The sequence below is a fragment of the Pseudorca crassidens genome, chromosome 3, assembly GCF_039906515.1.
Source record: "Pseudorca crassidens isolate mPseCra1 chromosome 3, mPseCra1.hap1, whole genome shotgun sequence".
NCBI lineage: Eukaryota > Metazoa > Chordata > Mammalia > Artiodactyla > Delphinidae > Pseudorca > Pseudorca crassidens.
In genome coordinates, this window is record NC_090298.1 from 59,608,426 (window position 1) to 59,632,355 (window position 23,930).

Genomic DNA, 23,930 nt, shown 5'->3' on the forward strand with positions numbered 1-23,930 from the left:
TACTTTGCATGGTTATAATAATTGTTTTTAAAAGTGAATGTATGTGAAGGTAAATTATAAAGAATTATATAAAGACACTAAAGAATTATTATTTGAAATTAACCTTAGAAGTGACATAACATTGTAAAATGTAATGATTTCCTGGAAGTAGATAGATATTTCTTCCTATATTTTTTCACTGATTTAAGAATAGAACTCTGCAAACAGTAAGTAATAAATGTTTTTGATCTTAATGTTAGGCATGGAAACTGTTATTTTGTATTTATTTCTTATACAGTGTATTAATATGGGAAAAACATGAACTGTCGGACACAGATGTTGTCACTTATTATCAAATTTGTGTCGCTAGGCATGTTCGAAAACTTAGGTTTCTTTTCTCTTTATATTGGGAATAATAATATCTAGCTTTGGGCTTCCCTGGTGGCGCAGTGGCTGAGAGTCCACCTGCTGATGCAGGGGACCCGGGTTTGTGCCCCGGTCCGGCAAGATCTCACATGCTGAGGAGCAGCTGGGCCCGTGAGCCATGGCCGCTGGGCCTGCGCTTCCGGAGCCTGTGCTCCGCAACGGGAGAGGCCACAACAGTGAGAGGCCCGCGTACTGCAAAAAATAAAAAATAAAAATAATAATAATAATATCTACCTTTCAGGGCTGCTGTGAAAATTCAAGTGTAAAGCACCAAGCATAGTGGCTAGCATAGGTTGGCAGGAAATGTTGATTCCTTTCTTCCCTCCAAGAGTATGGTAATCTTGGGATAATAATTTTAAAATCTGAGTAATAATTATTTCTCCGTAGCCAAAAAATCTTAACTGTCATTTTTATTTTGCTGATTTCTATATCATTTTAACTTTTAAATGTCCACCCCTCTCCCAAAAAAGCCATTTTAACTTTAACTTTTTTTTTTTACTTTAAGTTTACACCATGGATAGCACAGAGGAGAAGAATGACAGCACAAAGGAGAAGAATGACAATTACAAAGATGATCTTCTGCTAAGGGTGGGACTTAATGATAATAAAGCCGGAATGGAAGGATTAGATAAAGAGAAAATTAACAAAATTATAATGGAAGCCACAAAGGTATGTTTCTTTTTTCTTTCAATATCTTTAATTTAGTAACTTTTTAACTTTCTGTTTAAAAGAAAATTAGTATTTTAAATATCCTTTTAATTATAATTTTAAATATTTTAATATATAAAATTATTAAGCTACAATGCATATAGAATAATTTCCCTTCTCTTCTGTTGCTTTTGCCATCCAGTTTTCTACTTCACATGCACATGCATGTTAAAGCATGCATGTTAAAGTATGCATGTTAAAGCAAAATAACATATATCTTCTTTTTTCACCCATTTTTTTTTCACCCCAATAGGAGAATAGTACAATTGTGGGTTTTTTGTTTTTATTTCAGTTAATATATCTTTGAAGTCTTTCTGTATAAGAAACTAGAGATCTTCATTCTTTTTTATGCCTGCGTATGTGGATGTACTATACTTTATTGAACTAGTCAGAATCTTTATGGATGGAATATAATGTCATTTCTAGTCTTCCATTTTTACAAACAATACTATAGTGAATAAGCTTGTATTTCATAACTTTACATATGTGCAAATATAACTATAGGAGAGATTCCCAGAAGTGGAATTATTCCACCAAATACATATAGCATGAAAGGATATATGCATGTGCAGTTTTTAATTAATTGTGCAATTGCCCTCCATAGTAGTTGTATCAGTTTACATTTCCACTGCCAATATGTGAGAGTATGTTTTACCATGCTGCAACCATACCAACGTAGTGTGTTACTATACTTCTGGATTTGCCAGTCTATGGTAACATAGGGTCACATTAATTTATATTTCTCTTATGAAAAGTGAGATTGTACATCTTTTTCATATGTTTAAAAGCCACTTATATGTGTATTTTTTACACACTGTCTCTTCTAACCCTTTGCACAATTTTCCATTGGATTATTGTTTACCTTTTGACTTTGCTCATGGTAGTTTAGTCCTGTGCAGTAGTTTTTCGTTTGCTTCTTTTTACGTACTTGAATTAGTTAACTACATATGACTTTCTCCAAGATCATAAAAGTGTTCTTTAATGGGTTTTTTCTACCATTTGGGGGGTTTCATTTATGTATTATGAAATATCCATGCAGAAAGGTGTAAAATTTAAGAGAATATCCTTATTCTTAGCAAATGCATGCTGATAACTGCACCAACTTACTCTCAAATGGTTTAGCCAAAAAAAGAGGGTGGAGAGAGAAAGAGAGAGTGAGTGTGTGTGCGCACACAAGCACACATAAGATTTGGGAGAGAAACCGAATGTAGCAGGATATCAACAATTGGTCAGTCTAGGTGAGGACATATAGGTGTTCCTTGTACTATTCTTTCAACTCTTAAATATTTGGAAATTCTAAAATAAAGAGTTGAGGGAAAAATAATTTTTTAAGCATATAAAATGTAGATACAATTTTAAAAGTATCAATAAAAGATAATTAAGAGATGAAATAAGGAATCCATATAACATATGGATAATTAAGAGATGAAATAAGGAATCCATATAACATATGGATTCATAAGAGATGAAATAACATAAGAGATGAAATAACATAAGAGATGAAATAAGGAATCCATATAACATATGGATTGGATCCTGGTTGGAACAAATACATTTGGAACATTTAGAGGAATTTGAATATAGGGAGGATACTAGATAATATTAAGGAATTATTGTTAATTTTATTAGTTATGAAATGTTATTATGATTACATATTACTATGGAAAATGGCCTTATTTTTAAAGATGCATGCTAAAATACTCTATAGAATAGCTAAATGTCATTATATCTATAACTTACTTTAAAACAGTTCACTTAAAAAAATCATTGAAGGAAATTAAGCAAAATGTTAACAGTTGTTAAATCTCAGTGATAGTTTTATATATTTATTATAGCAACCTCTATATTTTTCTGTTTCAGACTTCTTTGAAATTTTCATCATAACAATTTTTTAAAAGACAAAGAGTAAAACCTATGATCCTAGTTTTCAAGTTAAGAAATAGAATATTTAAGTTATCTTAGATGACCCTATCAGATATTCCCTCTTTCTTCCTCATGTCTCAGTACCATTTACTAAATAGTCCATCCTTTCCTACTGATCTGCAGTGCTTTCTACTGTTCTAATAGATTATTTGTCTGTTCTTGCACTGTACAACATGATCTTAAATACAATACTTTAAAGTCTTGATATCTGTTGGAACAAGTTCTCTTTTTTTGGCCTTTGTTCTTTTACAAGAGTATCTTAGGCATTCTTGAATCTTTGCTCTTCCATATAAATTTTGTATGATATTAATATGTAGCAATCATAGAATAGATACTTATGTATTTTATATATTAATATATTTGTATGCTTTATATAATATATATTCCTCTAGTAGGGAGGAGGGGTGAGTTTATCTGAAATATCTTTCTTAAATTGAAATTTTCTAATTCTTGCCACTCCATAGCAATTTACTTTTTAAAAACTTCAATCAGAAAATTTTAAACATACCCAAAATTAGAATAGTGAATCCCAGGTAATCATCACCCAGCATCAATAATTATCAACATTTTTACAAATATTGTTTCATCTTTCTCACTTACTTCTCCCTACTGAATTTTGGAGGTGGAAATTAGAGTATTTTAAAACAAATCCCAATAAATTGGATAAATTTCTAGACATTCACAATTTTCCAAAACTGACTTAAGAAGATACAGAAAATCTAAATAGACCTATAAAAAGGAAAGAAATTAAATTAGTAATTAAAAATCTTCCCCCTCCGAAAGGAAAAAAAGAGATCAGGTCAAGATGTCTTCACTGGTGATTTTTTTTTTTTTTTTATACAGCAGGTTCTTATTAGTCATCCATTTTGTACACATCAGTGTATACCTGTCAATCCCAATCACCCAGTTCATCACATCACCACCACCACCCTGCCGCTTTCCCCACTTGTTGTCTATACGTTTGTTCTCTACATCTGTGTCTCAATTTCTGCCCTGCATACCAGTTCATCTGTACCATTTTTCTAGGTTCCACATACATGCATTAATATACAATATATGTTTTTCCCTTTCTGACTTACCTCACTCTGTATGACAGTCTCTAGATCATCCACGTCTCAACAAATGACCCAATTTTGTTCCTTTTTATGGCTGAGTAATATTCCATTGTATATATGTACCACATCTTCTTTATCCATTCATCTGTCAGTGGGCATTTAGGTGGCTTCCATGACCTGGCTATTGTAAATAGTGCTGCAATGAACATTGGGGTGCATGTGTCTTTTTGAATTATGGTTTTTTCCTGGGTATTCACTGGTGAATTTTATTTGACATTTAAAAGAGAAATAATACCAATACTCCACAAGTTCTTCCAAAAAATAAAGAAGGATGGAACACTTCCCAGCTCTTTCTAAGAGGCCTGTATCCCCTTAATACTAAAGTCAGACAAGCAGAAGATAATAGATCTTTATAAATGTAGAAGTCCTCAACAAAATATTAGCAAACTGGATCCAACAAAATATTAAGATTATGTAGCATGACCAAATGGGATTTATCCTAAGAATGCAAGGTTGGTTTAGCCTCCAAAAATCAATTAATGTACTATACCATGTTAATAGAATTAAGGACAAAAAACACATGGTCATGTCAATAGATGCAGAAAAATCATACCTGACAAAATCCTATACCCATTCATGCTAAAAACTCTTAATAAATTTGAAATAGAAGGGAACTTCTGCAACCTAAAAAGGACATCTATAAAAACATATACACCCCAATAAAAATTAAAAAACAAAAAAAATCCAAAAAAAATAACCCTATAGTTGTCATTATACTTTATGGTGAAAGACTGTAAACACTTTTGCCCGAAAATCAGGAACAAGGCAAGGATGTCCAATCTCACCTGTTCTTTTCAACCTAGTTCTGAACATTTTAGCCAGTGCTGTCAGGCAACTAAAAGAAATAAAAAGCATCAAGATTGGAAACAAAGAACTAAACCTATCTGTTCACAGATGACATGATCTAATACATAGAAAGTCTTAAGGAATTTCAGGAGTGCAACAATTGTACCCTGAAAATTACAAAAACTTGGTGAGGGAAGATAATGACCTAAAAAATGGAGACATATGCCTATTCAAGGATGAGAAGATTCCATACGGTTAAGAAGGTAGTTCTCCCCAAATTGATCTGTAGATTCAGTGTACTTCCCTCATCAAAATTCCAGTGGCTTTTTTTTTTCTGCAGAAATTGACAAACAGATTTTAAAATTTATATGGAAATGAGAAACATCTAAAATAGTCAAAACAATTGTAAAAAGGAACAAGCATGGGGGTCTGACTTTCCTATTTCAAAACTTACTATAAAGCTACAGTTATCAAGACAACGTGTTACTGCCATGAGGCTAGACATATAGAACAATGGAGCAGAACTGAGAGTCTAGAAATAAATGTTTATAGTTTATTGATATTTGTACCAAGGCAAAAGGATAGTCTGTTCAGCACATGATACTGGGACAACTGGATATCCACATGCAAAAAAGATGAACTTATTAGACCCTTAACTCACACCATACACTGAAAATTAACTCAAAATTGACTTAAATGTAAGAACTAAAGCAATAAACCTTTTAGAAGATAGGAGAAAATCTTTGAGATCTTTGGTTAGGCAAACATTTCTTGGATACAACACTGAAAGCACAGTCAGTAAAAGAAAAAGTTGACAAATAGGGCCTCATCAAATTTCAAAATGTTTGTACTTCAGAAGATACCATTAAAAAATACAAAGATAAGCAACATACTAGGGTAAAATATTTGCAAAATAAGAAGACAACCCAATCAAAAAATGTGCAAAAGATATAAATAGACATTTCACTAAGGAAGATATAAGAATGGCTCATAAGCACATGAGAAGATATTCAACATTAGTCATTAGAAAAAGGCAAATTAAAACCACAATGAGATGCCATTCATAGTATTATAGCCTAGAATGGCTGTAATAAATAAGACAGGACTTCCCTGGTGGCACAGTGGTTAAGAGTCTGCCTAAATATAGGGGACACAGGTTCCATCCCTGGTCTGGGAAGATCCCACATGCCATGGAGCAACTAAGCCCGTGCGCCACAACTACTGAGACCACGTGCCACAACTACTGAAGCCCACACTCCGCAACAAGAGAAGCCACCGCGATGAGAAGCCTGCACACCGCAACAAAGAGTAGCTCCTGCTCGCCGCGACTAGAGAAAGCCCGCACACGAAGACCCAACGCAGCCATAAATAAGTTAATTAATTAATTAATTAATTAATTTAAAAAATAAGATAGACAGTAAGAGATGTTGCAAGGATATAGAGAAATTGGTACCTTCATACGTTGCTGGTAGGTTTGTAAAATGGTTCTGCCACTTTGGAAAACAGTCTGGTAGTTCCTCAGAAGGTTTAGCATGGAGTTACCATATAACGCAGAGATTCCACTCCTAGGTACATATCCAAGGAAGATGAAAACATGTGTCCACACAAAATGTGTACACAATTGTTCATTGCAGCGCTTTTCGTAATAGCCAAAAAGTGAAAATAATTAAATGTCCATCAACCTTATAAATAGATAGTATGTTCAGTGATGGAATGACGGATGATTTTCTAGAAGTTATTTTCTACATTTTATTTAATGGCTAACATTAAATTTGTTAAAGTACTGTTTACCTAAAACAACTAGACTGCCAGTTATTTCTCCACTAAAAAAATATGTTTATTCAAGATCAGCGGAAAATTGCAGTTCAAGGTCTGCAACCATGGCAAGCCAAATGCAAGTCCCCAGCAAAACTGGAGAGGAAAACTCTTTCCAATAAGGGAAAAGGAAGTTGGCAAGGGTATAGTAAACAGAGTCCATGACTTTTTATTGGCTGAGTTCTTGCCAGAAAAGAAGAGGAGTCTTCTTTGTCTTGCTTTCTACTATCATCAAAGGGCATGAGAGCTCCCCCTTCTGACCTCTGACTCTATTTAATTGAGGTTTCTGTTAGTTAATTTTTTACAATAATTTTTTAGTGAAAGTGAAGGAGATAACTGATGACTCAGCTGACTAAGTCCTTGGATATGCCCGGAGGATCCCACCTAGGACACATTGTTATTTTGTTATTTTCTGAGTGCAGATCTGTACTCATCTCTAGAGTTTGTACTGTGCTACATCCTGCCTCACAAGATTCCTATGATTTAGATAACTATAAATTCATTTTACAGATAAGGAAACCTAAAACATAATAAGATTAATTTTAGGGTAACCCAGCTAGTAAGTAATGGAGGTAAGTTTTGAATTCAGTCATTCTGTTTCTAGAGTCTGTGCTCTTAGCCATCAGGTTCGCAGTGATGCTTCCTTCAAACATTCTTCTTATATTTTGTTTTCCTATGTAGGGGTCCAGATTTTATGGAAATGAGCTCAAGAAAGAAAAGCAAGTCAACCAACGAATTGAAAATATGATGCAACAAAAAGCTCAAATTACCAGCCAGCAGCTAAGGAAAGCACAATTACAGGTATTAATTCAATTGCTAAATAAAGTGGAAGCTGGTAGAATAATAATTGATAGTTAAAATGCATCATGGTCAAGTCATAACTGAAAACAAGGTGAAATGTAAATGTTCATTACATTGTAAAGCATAAAATTTAACAAATGTGCATACAACTTTGTTAAATACTGCTCTACCCTTTTACATAAAGACCCACACCTAGACATTGTCAACCTGCATTATACAGAAGAGTAAATGGAGCCTTAGTTAGGTTGTGACTTGCCCAGCTTCGTTTGACAGGTAGTTGGCAAAGCTAGGATTTAATCCAAAGCTTTTGTTCTTTTTATTATGTATGTACATTGCAGCTAGAAAAGCGCACAAGATAAATGTGGCATGTTTTCTGCAAAACTAATTTTGCAAAAAAGATTTAGGGGAACATGTTAACCAATTAAATTTGAAAGTACTTTAAAACATAATTGTGTTACAGTAAAACGAAGTCATGTAAATGGTAGAGTGCCAAATGTATGTGAACTTTTAAGATAAAACACAAGACTTCTAAAAATGTGGGGCCTTTGGCTTCTTCAGCATCTTTGGGGAGTAAATACTCAGTTTCTGTGGTATTAAAAGTTATTTCAGTAGAAGAGTTTGAGAAGAACCAAGCTGCAAAGCATCATGTGGTAGACTGAGAACTCAAAGCAGTAACATTAAAGTTTACTTTTAAAGACAGTTTTACCCTCTGGGACTTCCCTGGTGGCGCAGTGGTTAAGAATCCGCCTGCTAATGCAGGGGACACGGGTTCGAGCCCTGGTCCAGGAAGATCCCACATGCCGCAGAGCAACAAACCCCGTGCGCCACAACTACTGAGCCTGAGCTCTAGAGCCCGCGAGCCATAACTACTGAGCCCATGTGTCACAACTACTGAAGGCCGTGCAACTAGAGCCTGTACTCTGCAACAACAGAAGCCACTGCAATGGGAAGCCCGCACACCGCAGCGAAGAGCAGCCCCCACTCGCTGCAACTAGAGAAAGCCCGCACACAGCAACGAAGACCCAACACAGCCAAAAATAAATTAATTTAAAAAAAAAAAGTTTTACCCTCTATCAAAATCTGATTCAGTTTTACAAAGCACTTTAACCTGTAACGTAACAATAAAATTATAATATTAATCTACTATGCTGCAAAATTCTTTTCATGATAGAGTTCAAAGATTATAAATTTTGTTTTCTTTATCAAACTACAATGTGTCATTTTCTTTTTTGATATATGCTTTCCTAGAGCACAAACTAGTTTTGGGGGTTTTTTTTAATTTAATTTATTCATTTTTGGCTGCGTTGGGTCTTCGTTGCTGTGCGCTGGCCCCCTCTAGTTGCGGCGAACGGGGGCCACTCCTCGCTGCGGTGCGCAGGCTTCTCATTGCAGTGGCCTCTCTTGTTGCGGAGCACAGGCTCCAGGGGCACGGGCTTCAGTAGTTGTGGCTCAAGGGCTCTAGAGCACAGGCTCAGTAGTTGTGGCGCATGGGCTTAGTTGCTCCGTGGCATGTGGTATCTTTCTGGACCAGGGCTCAAACCCATGTCCCCTTCATTGGCAGGCGGATTCTTAACCACTGTGCCACCAGGGAAGCCCCAAGCTAGTTTTTTATCTTCTGTGTTAAGTGGTCTGCTATCATGACTAAAGATGATTTATCAGTCAAATCATCAGTTTTAATGCTTCATAGCAGTCCACTGTATGGAGGTGCATAATTTATTTACCTCATCCCACCTTGGTTCCAGTTTTTTGCTTTATATACAACATTGGGATGATCATTTGTATTCATGTATCTTTGTACTCTCCCGTTCTGTTATTTTCACCAAAGATGGTACCATTTTACATTTTCAACATAAAAGTGCTGGTTTCCTCACATACTTGTTTAAAACTAGATTTTATCAATTTTATCAGTCTTTTAGTTTTTGCTGATACGGTGTCTAAATATTATTTCATGGTTGCTTTAATTTGCCTTCCTTTGACTATGACAGAGAAGGAATGTCTTTTCACAAATGAATTAGCCATCAATATTTCCTTCTTGTGGGAATATCCTCCTTTATTCTGTTTGTTAGGATATAGGCTAAGTAGCTAGCACAAGAGACTCAAAAATATAATGGTTCAAATAAGTTTATTTCTTTCCCACATAACAGGTATGTAGTCCCAGCTGGTCTGGTGGTTCTGATCACCATAGTAATTTAGAGACCCAGGTTCTACATTGTCTTGTTCTATCATCCCCTAGTGTTATCCTTACCTGGATTGACAGAAATGGATTACCTTCAATCCATATTCCAGCCTCTGGGAAGGAAGAAAGAACCAGGAAAATATCATCGAAGGAAAGTAATTTACTATTAAACAAGTGAAAAAGAATTTGCGCACATTGCTTTAGGTCACGTTGAAGTTTCACGGCCACAGCTAAGTGCAAGAGAAGCTGTAAAATATATTCTCTAGCTGGGTGGCCATGTGTCAGCTAAAAATCTATTACTATGGAAGGAAGAGAGAGTAGATTTCAGGGTTCAACTAGCAGTCTAAAGCAATACTCTTTGCCCACATTTCTAGAGGAGTTTGTTTTCTCCTCGTTTATAGATCTTATACGTGAAAAATTTTTTTTCTCTGCCGCTTGTAAAGATTTTTCTAATATGTTGTTTGTCTTTTAATTTTGCAGGGATTTTTCCCTATACATTTTTAAATGTTTATGTAATCAAATCCAGCAGTGTTAAAAATTTTTTTCTTGGCTTTAGTATTGTGCATAGAAAGTTATTCCTCACAACCAAGCCTGTATGTTCTTTTAGTGTTTTTATAGTTTTTTTATATTCAAATCTTTAGTCCATTTGGAATTTGTTTTGATGTAAGGTATGAAGTATATTTTTCTTAAATAGTATTATATTTTCCTTAAACGGTATTATTTTTCCTAAATGGTGATCCGCTTGTCCCAACATCATTTATTTAATCATAAGTCCTTTCTCCACTGAATTGAAATGAGGAACTTCCATATACTAAATTTTCATTGTGCTTGGATTTGTTTCTGGACTCTCTGTCTCTCTCCCTCTCTCTCTTTTTTTTTTTTTTTTTTTTTTTGTGGTATGCGGGCCTCTCACTGTTGTGGCCTCTCCCGTTGCGGAGCACAGGCTCCGGATGCGCAGGCCCAGCGGCCATGGCTCGCGGGCCTAGCCGCTCTGCAGCATGTGGGATCTTCCCGGATCGGGGCACAAACCCGTGTCCGCTGCATCGGCAGGCAGACTCTCAACCACTGTGCCGCCAGGGAAGCCCTCTTTTTTTTAATAAATTTATTTATTTATTTTTGGCTGTGTCTGGTCTTCGTTGCTGCACGCAGGCTTTCTCTAGCTATGGCGAGTGGGGGCTACTCTTTGTTGTGGTGCGTGGGCTTCAGTAGCTGTGGCACATGGGCTCAGTAGTTGTGGCTCGTGGGCTCTAGAGGGCAGGCTCAGTAGTTGTGGCACATGGGCTTAGTTGCTCCATGGCACATGACATCTTCCTGGACCAGCGCTCAAACCCGTGTCCCCTGCATTGGCAGGCAGATTCTTAACCACTGCGCCACCAGGGAAGTCCCTGGACTCTCTTTTAATCAATTGAATCTTTCCCCATATCAGTACCATGCAGTTTTATTTATTGAATCATAATAATATAGTTTAATATTCCCCCTCACTACTCTTCAGAAAAAAATTTTTTTCTTATGCATTGTTTCTTTCACATAAGTTTAAGCATTATTTCATCAAGTTAAAAAAATTCTATTCTGCCCGCAGTAACACTGTTTTTAAGTTGATATTAATCCTTAGGCAGTTTACTTTCCCTTTTTGGTAACTTTTATTGATTTATAGTCTACAAATATCTTTAATAAAGTTTTAAAAATGTAATACATAGGAGTGGTACAATATAACAACTTCTTGCTGTTTATACTACTTTTAAAGCTCATTTCCTTAAATATGCTAATAATCTGAGGAAACAGAAAACACCGTACATTGTGTAGCGGTACTTCAGGTTTTGCTATGGTTTTAGTTGATATTCCATGGGAGGCTCTGAGGCATCTTTTGCAAGGGAAATGGCAGGAAATGTGTTTTATGTTGATTGTAAAATTGTTTCAGTTTTTGAGCTTCCTTTAAAAGAAGTTGTATAAGTGGGAGGGTATTGAGGAAATCCTAAGGAGTCTAGAAGGTCTGAAAGAACAGAGAGGTTTTCATGGGAAATGTGTTTCTATTTTAGAGTCATGAAATTTCCAAGTAGTAGATTTTATTGTGTGTGATAAGATAAGAAAGCTCTGTAGGCATAAACTCCCTTGATGTTTCTTGAGAACCTCCCTAAGTATTCCCCACCCCATCCCATCCTCATTAAACTTCTTAAAAGCACAATCATTTTTGTAGCTGTCAAAACATCTTATTGTAACATGGGCTCTTGAATTGAATAGACAAACATCCATGTTATATTAAATGGCAATTACACAGCAAATCAGTGCATTTTGACCACTTTAACACTGGATTTGGAGAACCCAGATTTACTTAACAATTTTTAGGGTAATATTAAGTCAAGAAAATGAAAAACAATATTTCTGAAGTAGTCTCCTAAATGTAATCCAAAAGGGGGATTTTTAAAACATAAATAAGACATAATATGATATAAAATACTACTACTAGAGCTTGATTTGCGCTTATTTCAGTGTTAAACACTTTAAGAATTCATTTTAGGGAAGTATCATAAAATAATGGAAAGAGCACAGGCTTTAGAGTAACCTGTTTTCCAGGTCTAATTCTAACATTTACCAGCTCTATGATTTAGGGCAAATTTAATTATCTTACTGAGCTTTAGTTTCATCTATAAAATGGGAATAATAATTATTCTCTCAATTAATTTGACCATTAGGTGAGTTAACATAAGAAGCATTTTTCATATTACATATAATATACTCAGTAAATGTCATTTCTACTTTAAAAATTATAGTTAATATCACTAAGCCCTTACCATATCCCTAGATAAGTGAGTCATATGGGTATCTCTTAATTCTTTCAACCTTTTGAAATTGGTTTAGTCCCTCTTTACAAATAAAGAAAGGATGAGAGGGATTAACTTACCCACTATCATGTAACTAGTAAGTGGCAGGCTTGAGACCCAAACAAAAACCCACTGTGATACACACTGGCTCTGAACTATAGCAAGAGGGACTAGGTACATATTAGAGACTCAGATCAGAACTTGGAAGTCATTTGGAAGGAAAAATGGAAGAAAGGAAAACATGAATGAAAATTTCAGTAGAAGAAACTGGAAAAAAGCAGTGATGGTGTGCATTTGGTAGATGTAGAAGAAAAGAGTTCAGATAAGGGTGACTAATGAGAGATAGTAAAGCAAAGTGGAACGTGAGTCATTCAGTGGCGAGGTTTCCTTTTGGCACCTGTACACTTGTTTTAAGCACAGAAAGGACAATAGATTGCTGAGGAAACTGTCATAGCATTAATGTATGAGTCTAAGGAGAATTTTTTCCCATTTGGTTTGTTTTCTATTTATTATCTTTTTCCTTTTCAGCGTTTCTGGGTTAAGGTATTTCAGATGCTGCTCCCTTATTCTCAGTTGACTCAAATCTAAGGCACATTTTCTGGATTGATATAGAGTCGTTTTTAATCTAACCTTGTTTTTATTAGTCTCCATGAATTGTTTACATCTTTTTTTTTTTTTTTTTTTTTTTTTGCGGTATGCGGGCCTCTCACTGTTGTGGCGTCTCCCGTTGCGGAGCACAGGCTCCGGACGTGCAGACTCAGCGGCCATGGCTCACGGGCCCAGCCGCTGCGCGGCACGTGGGATCCTCCCGGACCGGGGCACAAACCCGCATCCCCTGCATCGGCAGGCGGACTCTCAACCACTGCGCCACGAGGGAAGCCCTGTTTACATCTTTTTTTATGTCAGGATGCTATTCTCTAGTTTGAAATTGAAGTACTGGAAGAAATAGTTATTCTAAATCTGGATGATAAATTGGAGTAATGTTAAAACGTTCCATTTATTAGGTGTAGTATCTCACTGCATGAGATAGCCTTCTCCAAACTTTTTCTACAAATACTACTTTCTCTTTTTTAATCAGAAATATATATATTATATATATGGAATAAATATATATATAAAAGAATAAAATTTATACTGATATGTATAAATGGGTGTACAAGTCTCTCCTCCCTTTCTCTTTTTTTTTTTTTTTTTTTTTTGTGGTACGCGGGCCTCTCACTGTTGTGGCCTCTCCCGTTGCGGAGCACAGGCTCCGGACGCGCAGGCTCAGCGGCCATGGCTTACGGGCCCAGCCACTCCGCGGCATGTGGGATCTTCCCGGACCGGGGCACGAACCCGTGTCCCCTGCATCGGCAGGCGGACTCTCAACCACTGTGCCACCAGGGAAGCCCCCTTTCTCTTTTATGAGGAAAGAATTTGTTTGTTTGCTTGTTTACATAGTTACCATTATTTATTTTCATTGTGAGAACCTTTAAAATTTACATTCTAGTAACTTTCACATATCAGTACAGTATTGTTAGCTATAGTTATCATACTGTACCTTAGACCCCAAATCTTACTCATCTTTTTTTTTTAACTGAAGTAGGTCAATTGACCTATGACACTATGTTAGTTTCAGGTGCACAATATAGTGTTTAAATATTTCTATATGTTACAAAATGATCACCAGGATAAGTCTATAGTTACCATCTGTCATCTTACAAAGTTATTACAGTATTATTCCCCATGCTTTACACTTCATCCTTGTGACTCATTTATTTTGTAACTGGAAGTTTGTACCCTTTATCTCCCTTTGAGGAAAACTTTTTAAAGCAGATAAGGTCTTTCTCCTGATGGAACTCACAATTTAGAGTCTAATATTACAGTAAGTGCTATAGTAAGAGCAGGAAAACAAGTAAGGGAACATTGAATTCTGTGGCATAGAGGACAGAGATCCAATTAAGTTACAGAGACACGTCTGAGCTGATCCTTGAAGGGTTGGTGACAGAACTAGGAAGGGCATTCTGCACAGAGGAACAGCCTGAAGAAGGCACAGAGTACCCCAGGTTATTCAGTGAGTTGCAGCCTAAACAGGAATGGATCCTCTAGAAAGTCTCACTATGGCTACTGGAGACAAATATGAATCAGGGTGATTGTTTCTAAAAGAGGAGTTGCGGGGTTTCCCTGGTGGTGCAGTGGTTAAGAATCCACCTGCCAGTGCAGGAGACACGGGTTCGAGCCCTGGTCCAGGAAGATCCCACATGCCACAGAGCAACTAAGCCCGTGTGCCACAACTACTGAAGCCCATGTGCCACAACTACTGAAACCTGTGCACCTAGAGCCCATACTCCACAAGAGAAGCCACCACAATGAGAAGCCCACACACCGCGATGAAGAGTAGCCACTGCTCACCACAACGAGAGAAAGTCCGCATGCAGCAACAAAGACCCAATGCAGCCGTAAATAAATAAATAAATAAATATTTTTTTTTAAAAAAAAGAGGAGTTGCGGTTTTAACTTGTAGCTAGTAGGCCAGGCGTCACTATAATGTTAAGAAGGAAGACCTTGAAAAAAAAAATTCTGCAGAATGAAAACAAGGTTGAAGTCCAACGAGGGGAAAAAGCTAAATTATGCCCCTGAAACTCTCCACCTTTTAGGAAACCTACTCTAGGGATCTCCACATGATGGAAATTGCTTTCATTCCAGAGCTCACACCACTTGCTTATTTCTTTCTGGCTGCTTTTCCCTTAATTTTTTACTGCTTTGTTATGCAGTTCTCCAGTGATCCTTTTAGTAATAGATTGCATTTATTGAACTTGTACCATGTGCCAAGACACTCTTCCATGCTCTCTATGTATTCTGTTTCATTCAATAGCTTTCTTTTCTCTTCTCTTCATGATTTTACTTAATGCTCTTACTGACTTCCCTATATGTTACTAAATCAAAATGGTCACACAGCCACCCCCAGCTGCAGGGGAAGCTAGAAAACTGTGTATTTAGCTTTTTCAGCCTGTATAGTAGAGCCCACAAAAAAGGAACACTTGGGAATGGGTATGTCTGCTACATAAACCCTTTTCTTACTGCCCTACCTTGGTTATTTCTTTCATTTCTCTTTCTTCTTTCTTATCAATCCAACTCTTTTTCTGTAAAGAAAATCCCTGTAAAAAAAATTTCTGTAAAATTTTTGTAAAATTTTCTGTAAAAATTTTACAAAAAAAAAATTTCTGTAAAATTTTCTGTAAAAAAAAATTCCTTAAAGATTCTTCACTGTTATATTTGATATATTTATATATGTTGAAATTTCATGAAAGGATAAATTACAGATTAAATTTTCAATTTTGATTTGAATAGACTAACAGTTATCAAATTTTAGCCTTATAAAAGCAATTCTACAGAGGAAATGTTTACAGTATGCCTTAGGACGATCGATTGTACAGTAGTATTCAGCATAAACATCATATGCCAAAGAAGTATAATCTTTTATTGTACATTTCCTTTGTTAATATTTTAAGATGTTAATATTATGGGTCAGGTGGGAGTTGTTGTTTATTTTACCTAAACTGAAGCTTTTAGTTACAGTAAGTTGTTTTCCAAATTTATAAAGCAGTAGAATCATTTGATATATAAACAGTTGGAATGCTTTATTCATTCAGTAAATATTTATTAAGTACCTGTTATGTACTTGTAGGTATTGAAAAATGAAAGAGTTAGTAGGGAATGATATTTGAGAACAGACTGCCTATGTTCATGAAAATAAAAGCCTTAATAAACAATAATCGAATATACATAGATAGGTGTGGGGATGGGTGGGTGAGTGGGTAGCCAGATGGATGGATGGACAGACAGAGACAAATTGACACCTACTAAAAGTAAGATTAGTGTTGGGAATTCCCTGGTGGTCCAGTGGTTAGCACTTAGTTCTTTCACTGCCATGGGGCAGGTTCGATCCCTGGTTGGGGAACTAAGATCCCACAAGTCACTTGGCCAAAAAAAAAAAAAAAAGATTAGTGTTATGATTAGTGGTATTTCAATACTGTGTTGTCTAAAGTATGTTAACTTTTTAAAAATTAAGGTTGACAGATTTGCAATGGAATTGGAACACAGCCGGGATCTGAACAATACCATAGTACATATTGACATGGATGCTTTCTATGCAGCTGTAGAAATGAGGGACAATCCAGAACTGAAGGATAAACCCATTGCTGTAGGATCAGTGAGTATGTTGGTAAGTAGATAAAGATCAAAGACAAATAGGAAGTTCATGACATATTCATATTCAAGTAATCCTTACTGGTTCACGAAGGGGAAAGACTATTGAGTTCCACCAGTTCTATCAGAGTATTTATATGTGTTCAATTACTGAATCCTTTCAACATCAGTTGAGGTACAAATTTTTATTTCCATTTGACAGATAAGAAAACAAACTCAGAGAGGGGTTTAATAATGTCCCCAAATTTATAAACCTGGTAAATGGTAGAGTGGCATTGTATCTTTCTGCTGCAAATTATATTTTTCTTAAGTAACTGTTCTAGTTAAAGAGAACTGAAAAAGAAAGAAGAGGAAATGTTATTCTAAAGCAGAGTTTTGCAAACAATGGCCTACAGGCCAAATCCAGCCTGCTGCCTTACTTTGTAAATAAAATTTTATTGAACACAACATTATAAATCAACTATACTCCAATAAAAATTTAAAAAATTTTATTGGAATACTGTCACACCCATTCATTTATTATTGTTTCATTAAAAGAGCAGAGTTTAGTAATTGCAACAGAGGCCATATGATCTGCAAAGCCTAAAGTATTTGAACCTTTACAGAAAAAGTTTGCCAGCACCAGTTTTGGAGTAACATGTTTCATTAATGTAAGTACTGTAATTAAGTGGTTTTTTCCATGACTTGAAACCTTTGCACTTCTGTGACTATGTTGCTTTTCCTATTGCCACCCTCACCGTAGAAGGTAAAGGTGACCAGGATAGCTGTGTGTAGCTAAAGATGCGTTGGGAATTAGAAACAGCAACTGGAGTACATGGGTTTTGGTATTAAAAAAATACAAAAGAAATAAGGAAGGTTCTTTCCTGTTCTACTCCTTTCAATGCCTTAGATAACTATTAACCTGATTCCTGAGTTATTTTATTATAAAACTGTAATCTGTTCATTATCTCTGCTCCCACAAGTATGCAGGCAACTAACAATCCTGGTTCCAAAGCAGTGTTTGTAGGAAAGGATACTCTCCTCTCCTACAAATCATCAACTAATATTTGAAAAAAATATATTTAATTTTATTAAGAATATATATCACCATATATTTATGTGAAATTATGTATATGAACCCCTTCAGTACTTACTGGACACCCATTTATGCTCATGATTCTGTAATTTGTTTGGCCTGAGGCGACCCAGGACTGGAGCCTACAGGCTCTTTGGTGGGGCTAATGGCGGACTCTGGGAGGGCTCACGCCAAGGAGTACTTCCCAGAACTTCTTCTGCCAGTGCCCTTGTCCCCACAGTGAGCCACAGCCACCCCCTGCCTCTGCAGGAGACCCTCCAACACTAGCAGGTAGGTCTGGTTCAGTCTCCTGTGGGGTCACTGCTCTTTCCCCCTGCGTCCTGATGCGCACACTACTTCGTGTGTACCCTCCAAGAGTAGAGTCTCTGTTTCCCCTGGTCCCGTAGAAGTCCTGCAGTCAAATCCCGATATCCTTCGAATTCCTCCTTCCGTTGCTGGCCGCCCCCGCAGTTGGGAAGCCTGATGTGGGGCTCAGAAGCTTTGCTCCAGTGGGTGGACTTCTGTGGTATAATTGTTCTCCAGTTTGTGAGTCACCCACCCAGCGGTTATGGGATTTGATTTTATTGTAATTGCGCCCCTCCTACTGTCTCATTGCAGCTTCTCCTTTGTCTTTGGATGTGGGGTACCTTTTTTGGTGAGTTCCAGTGTCTTCCTGTTGATGGTTGTTCAGCAGTTAGTTGTGATTCCGGTGCTCTTGCAATAAGGAGTGAGCGCATGTCCTTCTACTCCACCATCTTGAACCAAGCTCTCCAGAAGCTGCAGACTTTTTAATGCCTAGGTTTCAGGACTTGCATAATGTCACTCCCTCACATTCTTTTGGTCAAAACAAGTCACAACCAAGTCTCTTGGTATGAGGAACCAGAACCCACCTTTTGACAGGAGGAACTGTAAAAGGTTGTGGCTGTGATTCATAATCCCCCACAAACCTAAAAGTTAAAGGAAGTGACATCTAAAGTTGTGTTTGTACTCTACTGTAGATCTAGCTTTTATATCAGTTCCATTCGATTTATTTATATTTAAAGCATTGGTTTGTCCTTCAAGTGCTGTCTGCACTTTCTAGTCCAGAATATTGACCAAGGATTAGCATAGTTTTGAATACTATCAAGATTTCTTAAACACCATTTGAAAACCATTAATGGCAAATTTATATTATCATTCTGAAATAATGCTTTCATTTGGTAGATTTTGTTTGCTTTCTTTGAATTTTCAGTTGAGATTCCAAAGATTCCATTTGTGATTAGTTTTTTTTAAATGGTACTATGGCCTGCCACATTAATCTGGATTGTTGTCAGGTATCTTCATCAACAGGATTAAATAAGTAATGTTCTTTTTACTCTCAATGACAAAATTTTGGCTCCCTGTCCACCAATGCCGAAGAAAAAATACGGAGACAGGGTTTGGAGGAAGTAGAAAAGAGTAGCTTTATTCCTTTTGCCAGGCAAAGGGGGTAACAGCAGGGTAGCACCTCAAGAGCTGTGCCCCTTCCCTGGGTAATAGGGGAAGTTTGTATAGCCTGGGGCTTGTGGTCTAGGGTAGGTGATACGGCTCAAAGTAATGAAGGTCTTGCATTTCTTTTCTTCTGCAAATTCATGGCCAAAGCTGGCATCAGGAGGCTCAGCGACTGGGTCTGGTGACAGTGATTATCGGCCCGTGACCTTCTTTCTGAAATGAAGAGTGCTACAAGGGAGTGTAGAGGGAGAAGAAGTGCCAGGTGCAAAGGGTCATTTGTATGGAGTCGGAGAGTAATCAGCTTTGTGAAGGACAAGTCTAGCTACAAGTGTTTTTTAGTAGTAACAGCTAAAGAATAACCAAGATTGCTTAACTCTTTCAGTCCTGTTTCCCCAGCCTATTCATTGATTCCTTATTTTCCTTGTTTATCAGAAAACAAAAGTCTCATTTCTATTTTTGCTGCAACACTCTCATAATTGTTTAGTACCATCTCGTAGTCAAAATGTTTTCACCAAAAAAGATATTCAAGCATTAAGAAATAAAGCTTAATTTTTAAAGTTCTTTTATGCTTTAATCACTTCATGTTTGAGACTTGATTTAACTGACCATATATTAGAACTTTGTTTTGGTTTTTTTCTAGATCAAAAATTTACAAAATTCCAAATCCATACTATTATACTATACCATTACTTTGCATACTATTACTTTTTGTAACTTCTATACTATTTGTACTATATTGCTTTATAACTATTACTTGACTACTACTATGTTATTACTTTAATGTAACATCACCCACTATCATCTAAACTTTTATATATACTATATTACAGGTATGCATTAAATCCAATGAAGTTTAGTTACTGGAAATGTAAGAGAACCTTTTTATTAGCACAGTCTTGCTTATTACCTCACGTCACGTTATAAATATGGTACAGCAGTGGGAGAGGGTCATGGTGTTATACCATAACAGGATAAAATCAAAGCTTGATTTGAGACAGTGGCCTATAAAAGAAATGTCCTTGAATTGAAAATGCACATCAGTAATGTTTCTTTTGAAAGCATGGATCAATATGTCCATTTAGGTTTGAATATTTTTCCCCATGTGGTCCATTTTCTTTCAGACTACTTCGAATTACCACGCAAGGAGATTTGGTGTTCGTGCAGCCATGCCAGGATTCATTGCAAAAAGACTCTGCCCACAACTTATTATAGTGCCCCCAAACTTTGACAAATACCGAGCTGTGAGTAGAGAGGTAAGTCTGATATCTCACCCCTACTTATAGCCTTCTGCTGATTTCCTATCATCTACAGAGTCAAGTCCAAATGCTGTAGCACATCAGAATTTAGCCTTAGCTTATCCCTTTAAGTCTCCCTTCTATCACTTCCTCAGCTTATATGTCAAATACTGAGCTGCATGTGTGTCCAGAATACACTCTTCTATTTCCCAGTTCTTTGCTTTTCCATGTGTTTTTCTGTCTGCATAGAAAACTCTTATCTCCCCAGAAAACTCTGAATTGCCTTAATTATAACCTAAATTAACTTTAGCTATTTTTCTGTTAATGTGCAATGTACATTTTCTTCTAGAATCACCTTATATTTATAATCTACAGAATTAATTCCAAGTCATTAATTCCAAGCTCTTTTCTGAATAAATTTTTTATCAATGTTTTTAAACAGTAACAAAATTAACTTATTTTGATTAGCTGCTCTCCTTGCCCCATAATCTAGGGAAGGTGCTTATGAGCATTTAATATCCAGAGGGTGTAATCAAAGAAAAAGGGGAATAATCTATTGCTTTGAAAAGGTTCTCTGAAAAATAAAGATTTGATGATTCACTAAAATTGCCTAAACTGTCATATATGAAAAACTGCCCTTTTCTCTAATTGTGGTAACAACTGGACTATCATGGCACTGCTAAAACTTCAGTCATAAATTGAAATTTTAGTATACGACCTCAAACATTTTTAGACTACTGTGGCAAAATGCAGTGTGTTAAAGCCTGCTGTCTGAATTGAATCACTTAAAAACTCTGGCCTCCCACTTACTACCATTTAGTCTCGTAAATTGTCTTTGGATTCACTCTTCTTATTTGTATTCCACCTCATTTCCCCTAGCAGTGAAACCTCCCCCAAATCAAAATGATACTCCACTCCCAGTTTTTTTTAAGTTTTAAAAAGTTCTTTGAAAAACAGCCTGTGGAAGCAAGTGCTTTTGTGCCTACATCTGCAGAGGTGGTGGGGAAGGGGAAGCAGGTTCACACAGGTTACTGCTTATCTGTTTTACTGTATTCTTAAGTAGAGATAAAATGCCAACCATAAATATTATAAGCTTTTAATAAGTTTGAAAATCCTCCAAAGACTTTGTAAGAATTTTTTTAACTTCTACTTTAACTCAGTAAAACTTCTGACAGTACGACAATGAGAACTAAATTGCTTTTAGTTCTCTTTAGTTATTTACATAAGATGGAGAAATCTTTCTTCAAATTCAATCAGGATCTAACTAGTTTATTTGCAGATGACAAATGGATTCTTATCTGTAAATGAACTACAGTGCAAATTCACTGATTATACATGCATTAATATTTATGGCTTGGTTTAAACGTGTAAGAAAAAGCCATTTTCGTTTTATCCAAAAAGAATGGAATAGCTTTAACTGCTCTCCAAGCCTAAGTGCTTGATTTTTACTGGAGTCTGTCTATTTTTGTTCTTAAAGCAGTATCCTGTGTAAAGGAAGTTAGTGAGTGTTCATTGTCTCCAGAGAGTACTTCTCATTCAGAATAATCTTAGTTGGCTGCCAACTACAGACGTTCCAGAGTTTCATTTTCACTAGAAAGATTCCATTTGAGCAACATTGTAGAATTGGTTTCTTCTACGAGAACAAAGCTAATTAAGGTACTCTCTGAGTAAAGCTTGGCCAAGTTTTATGCCACCATTTTCTAAAATTACCTTTGACTCAGCTGTTCATAATTATATTAAGCTAAAATGCTTTCTTTTTATAAAGCATCAAAAAAAATTTTCTCATGATAAGGCAGACAGCTTTTAAACACTAGGTGAAACATAACAAAATTCAGCAAGTATGTTTTTCTAATATACATATTATTTTGGCAACCAGTTCCTCTAACTTCAGCTAATACTTAAGTGGTTAAAAAAAACTTTCATATAATAAAACTATCTTATATAAAAGGCATTTCTGGAATCATGCAGAGATTCTGATCTCTTTACATATTTCTTTTATCCCAAGATGCAACTCCAGACTTTTCCCCATCATTTAATATAGACACAGACTTACACTACAGATTTTGTCATCTTTTCCATTCTAAATCCTGATTTTTGTTTTCTGAATGGATACATGCATTAGTGTGTGTACTGAGTGGAGTTTTATGGACATATTATAATTAATTGGAGTAGAACCACTTTCTAAAGCAACATAATACCTTCATGTAAGAGTATTCCTTTTTAAAATGAACAAAAACGGGCCTTTCTCACCTTCTGAAATGACCCACGCTCTGTCTGTGGAGTGTGTTTCTCCCAAGGCCGCTCTCACCTTCTGAAATGGCCCACGCTCTGGCTGTGGAGTGTGTCTCTCTCTAAACAAGTTGACTTGGGGACTTCCCTAGTGGCGCAGTGGTTAAGAATCTGCCTGCCAGTGCAGGGGACATGGGTTCAATCCCTGGTCTGGGAAGATCCCACGTGCTGCGGAGCAACTAAGCCCATGAGCCACAACTACTGAGCCTGTGCTCTAGACCCAACGAGCCACAACTATTGAGCCCATGCGCCACAGCTACTGAAGCCTGCAAGCCTAGAGCCCGTGCTCTGCAAGAAGAGAAGCCACCGCAATGAGAAGCCTGCACACCACAACGAAGAGTAGCCCCCGCTCACCACGACTGGAGAAAGCCCGCGCCCAGCAACGAAGACCCAACGCAGTCCAAAAATAAATAAATAAGTAAATAAAATTTAAAAATAACTAACTAAATAAATAAATCCACTTCTTACCTAAGAAAAAGAAGAACAAAAACAATAGTAAAAGGTAAAGGAGAGCAGGATCCTATTGTTCCCACTTCCGCTTTTGACTTGCCACCTAAAATTATGTTGCTTCACCATTTTTTCTGGGCCTATCAGAATGATGTTGTTGTTTATTTGAATCACTTATTATATATAGATATAGGTGGCTAAATAGAGATTGAATCAAATGAAGCTATTTCATGGTCTTCTGCCTTTGTGATCTACTTTAATACAAAAGAGAATTTGGACAAACTTGCCCTAGCAGTAAATTATTTATTCTCTAAATCCATGAGCTATTGATTATAGAATCCTTACTATAGTTGCAAAGTAAGAATATTAATGTTTCTTATCAGCTGTATGTGGCACGTTTTACTTTGGCAGCAAAATTAAACCATTTTGTTCCTTTCGAAGGTTAAGGAAATACTTGCTGATTATGATCCCAATTTTATGGCCATGAGTCTTGATGAAGCCTACGTGAATATAACAAAGCATTTAGAGGAAAGACAAAATTGGCCTGAGGACAAAAGGAAGTATTTCATCAAAACAGGGAACTCTCTAGAAAATGGTAAGCAATTTATTAGAATGCTCAGACTAAAAACAAACAAAAAATCCTTTGAATTAACCAGTTAACTCATTAGGATGCATAGGTGCAGGACTAAATATAGCTTT

The 23,930-nt window shown here is 36.4% G+C and overlaps 1 protein-coding gene across 2 annotated transcripts in view; it reads left to right on the plus strand.

The window, feature by feature from the left end:
• POLK (DNA polymerase kappa) overlaps window positions 1-23,930 on the plus strand; it is a 62,628-nt gene that overhangs the window by 18,931 nt on the left and 19,767 nt on the right. For both annotated transcript variants that reach the window (XM_067731030.1, XM_067731028.1), the window contains 5 exons: window positions 911-1,074; window positions 7,434-7,553; window positions 16,600-16,752; window positions 20,382-20,513; window positions 23,673-23,826. In XM_067731030.1, coding sequence (XP_067587131.1) covers window positions 919-1,074; window positions 7,434-7,553; window positions 16,600-16,752; window positions 20,382-20,513; window positions 23,673-23,826 — 715 coding nt within the window. In that variant the 5' untranslated portion in view covers window positions 911-918. The remainder of the gene's footprint in view (window positions 1-910; window positions 1,075-7,433; window positions 7,554-16,599; window positions 16,753-20,381; window positions 20,514-23,672; window positions 23,827-23,930) is intronic.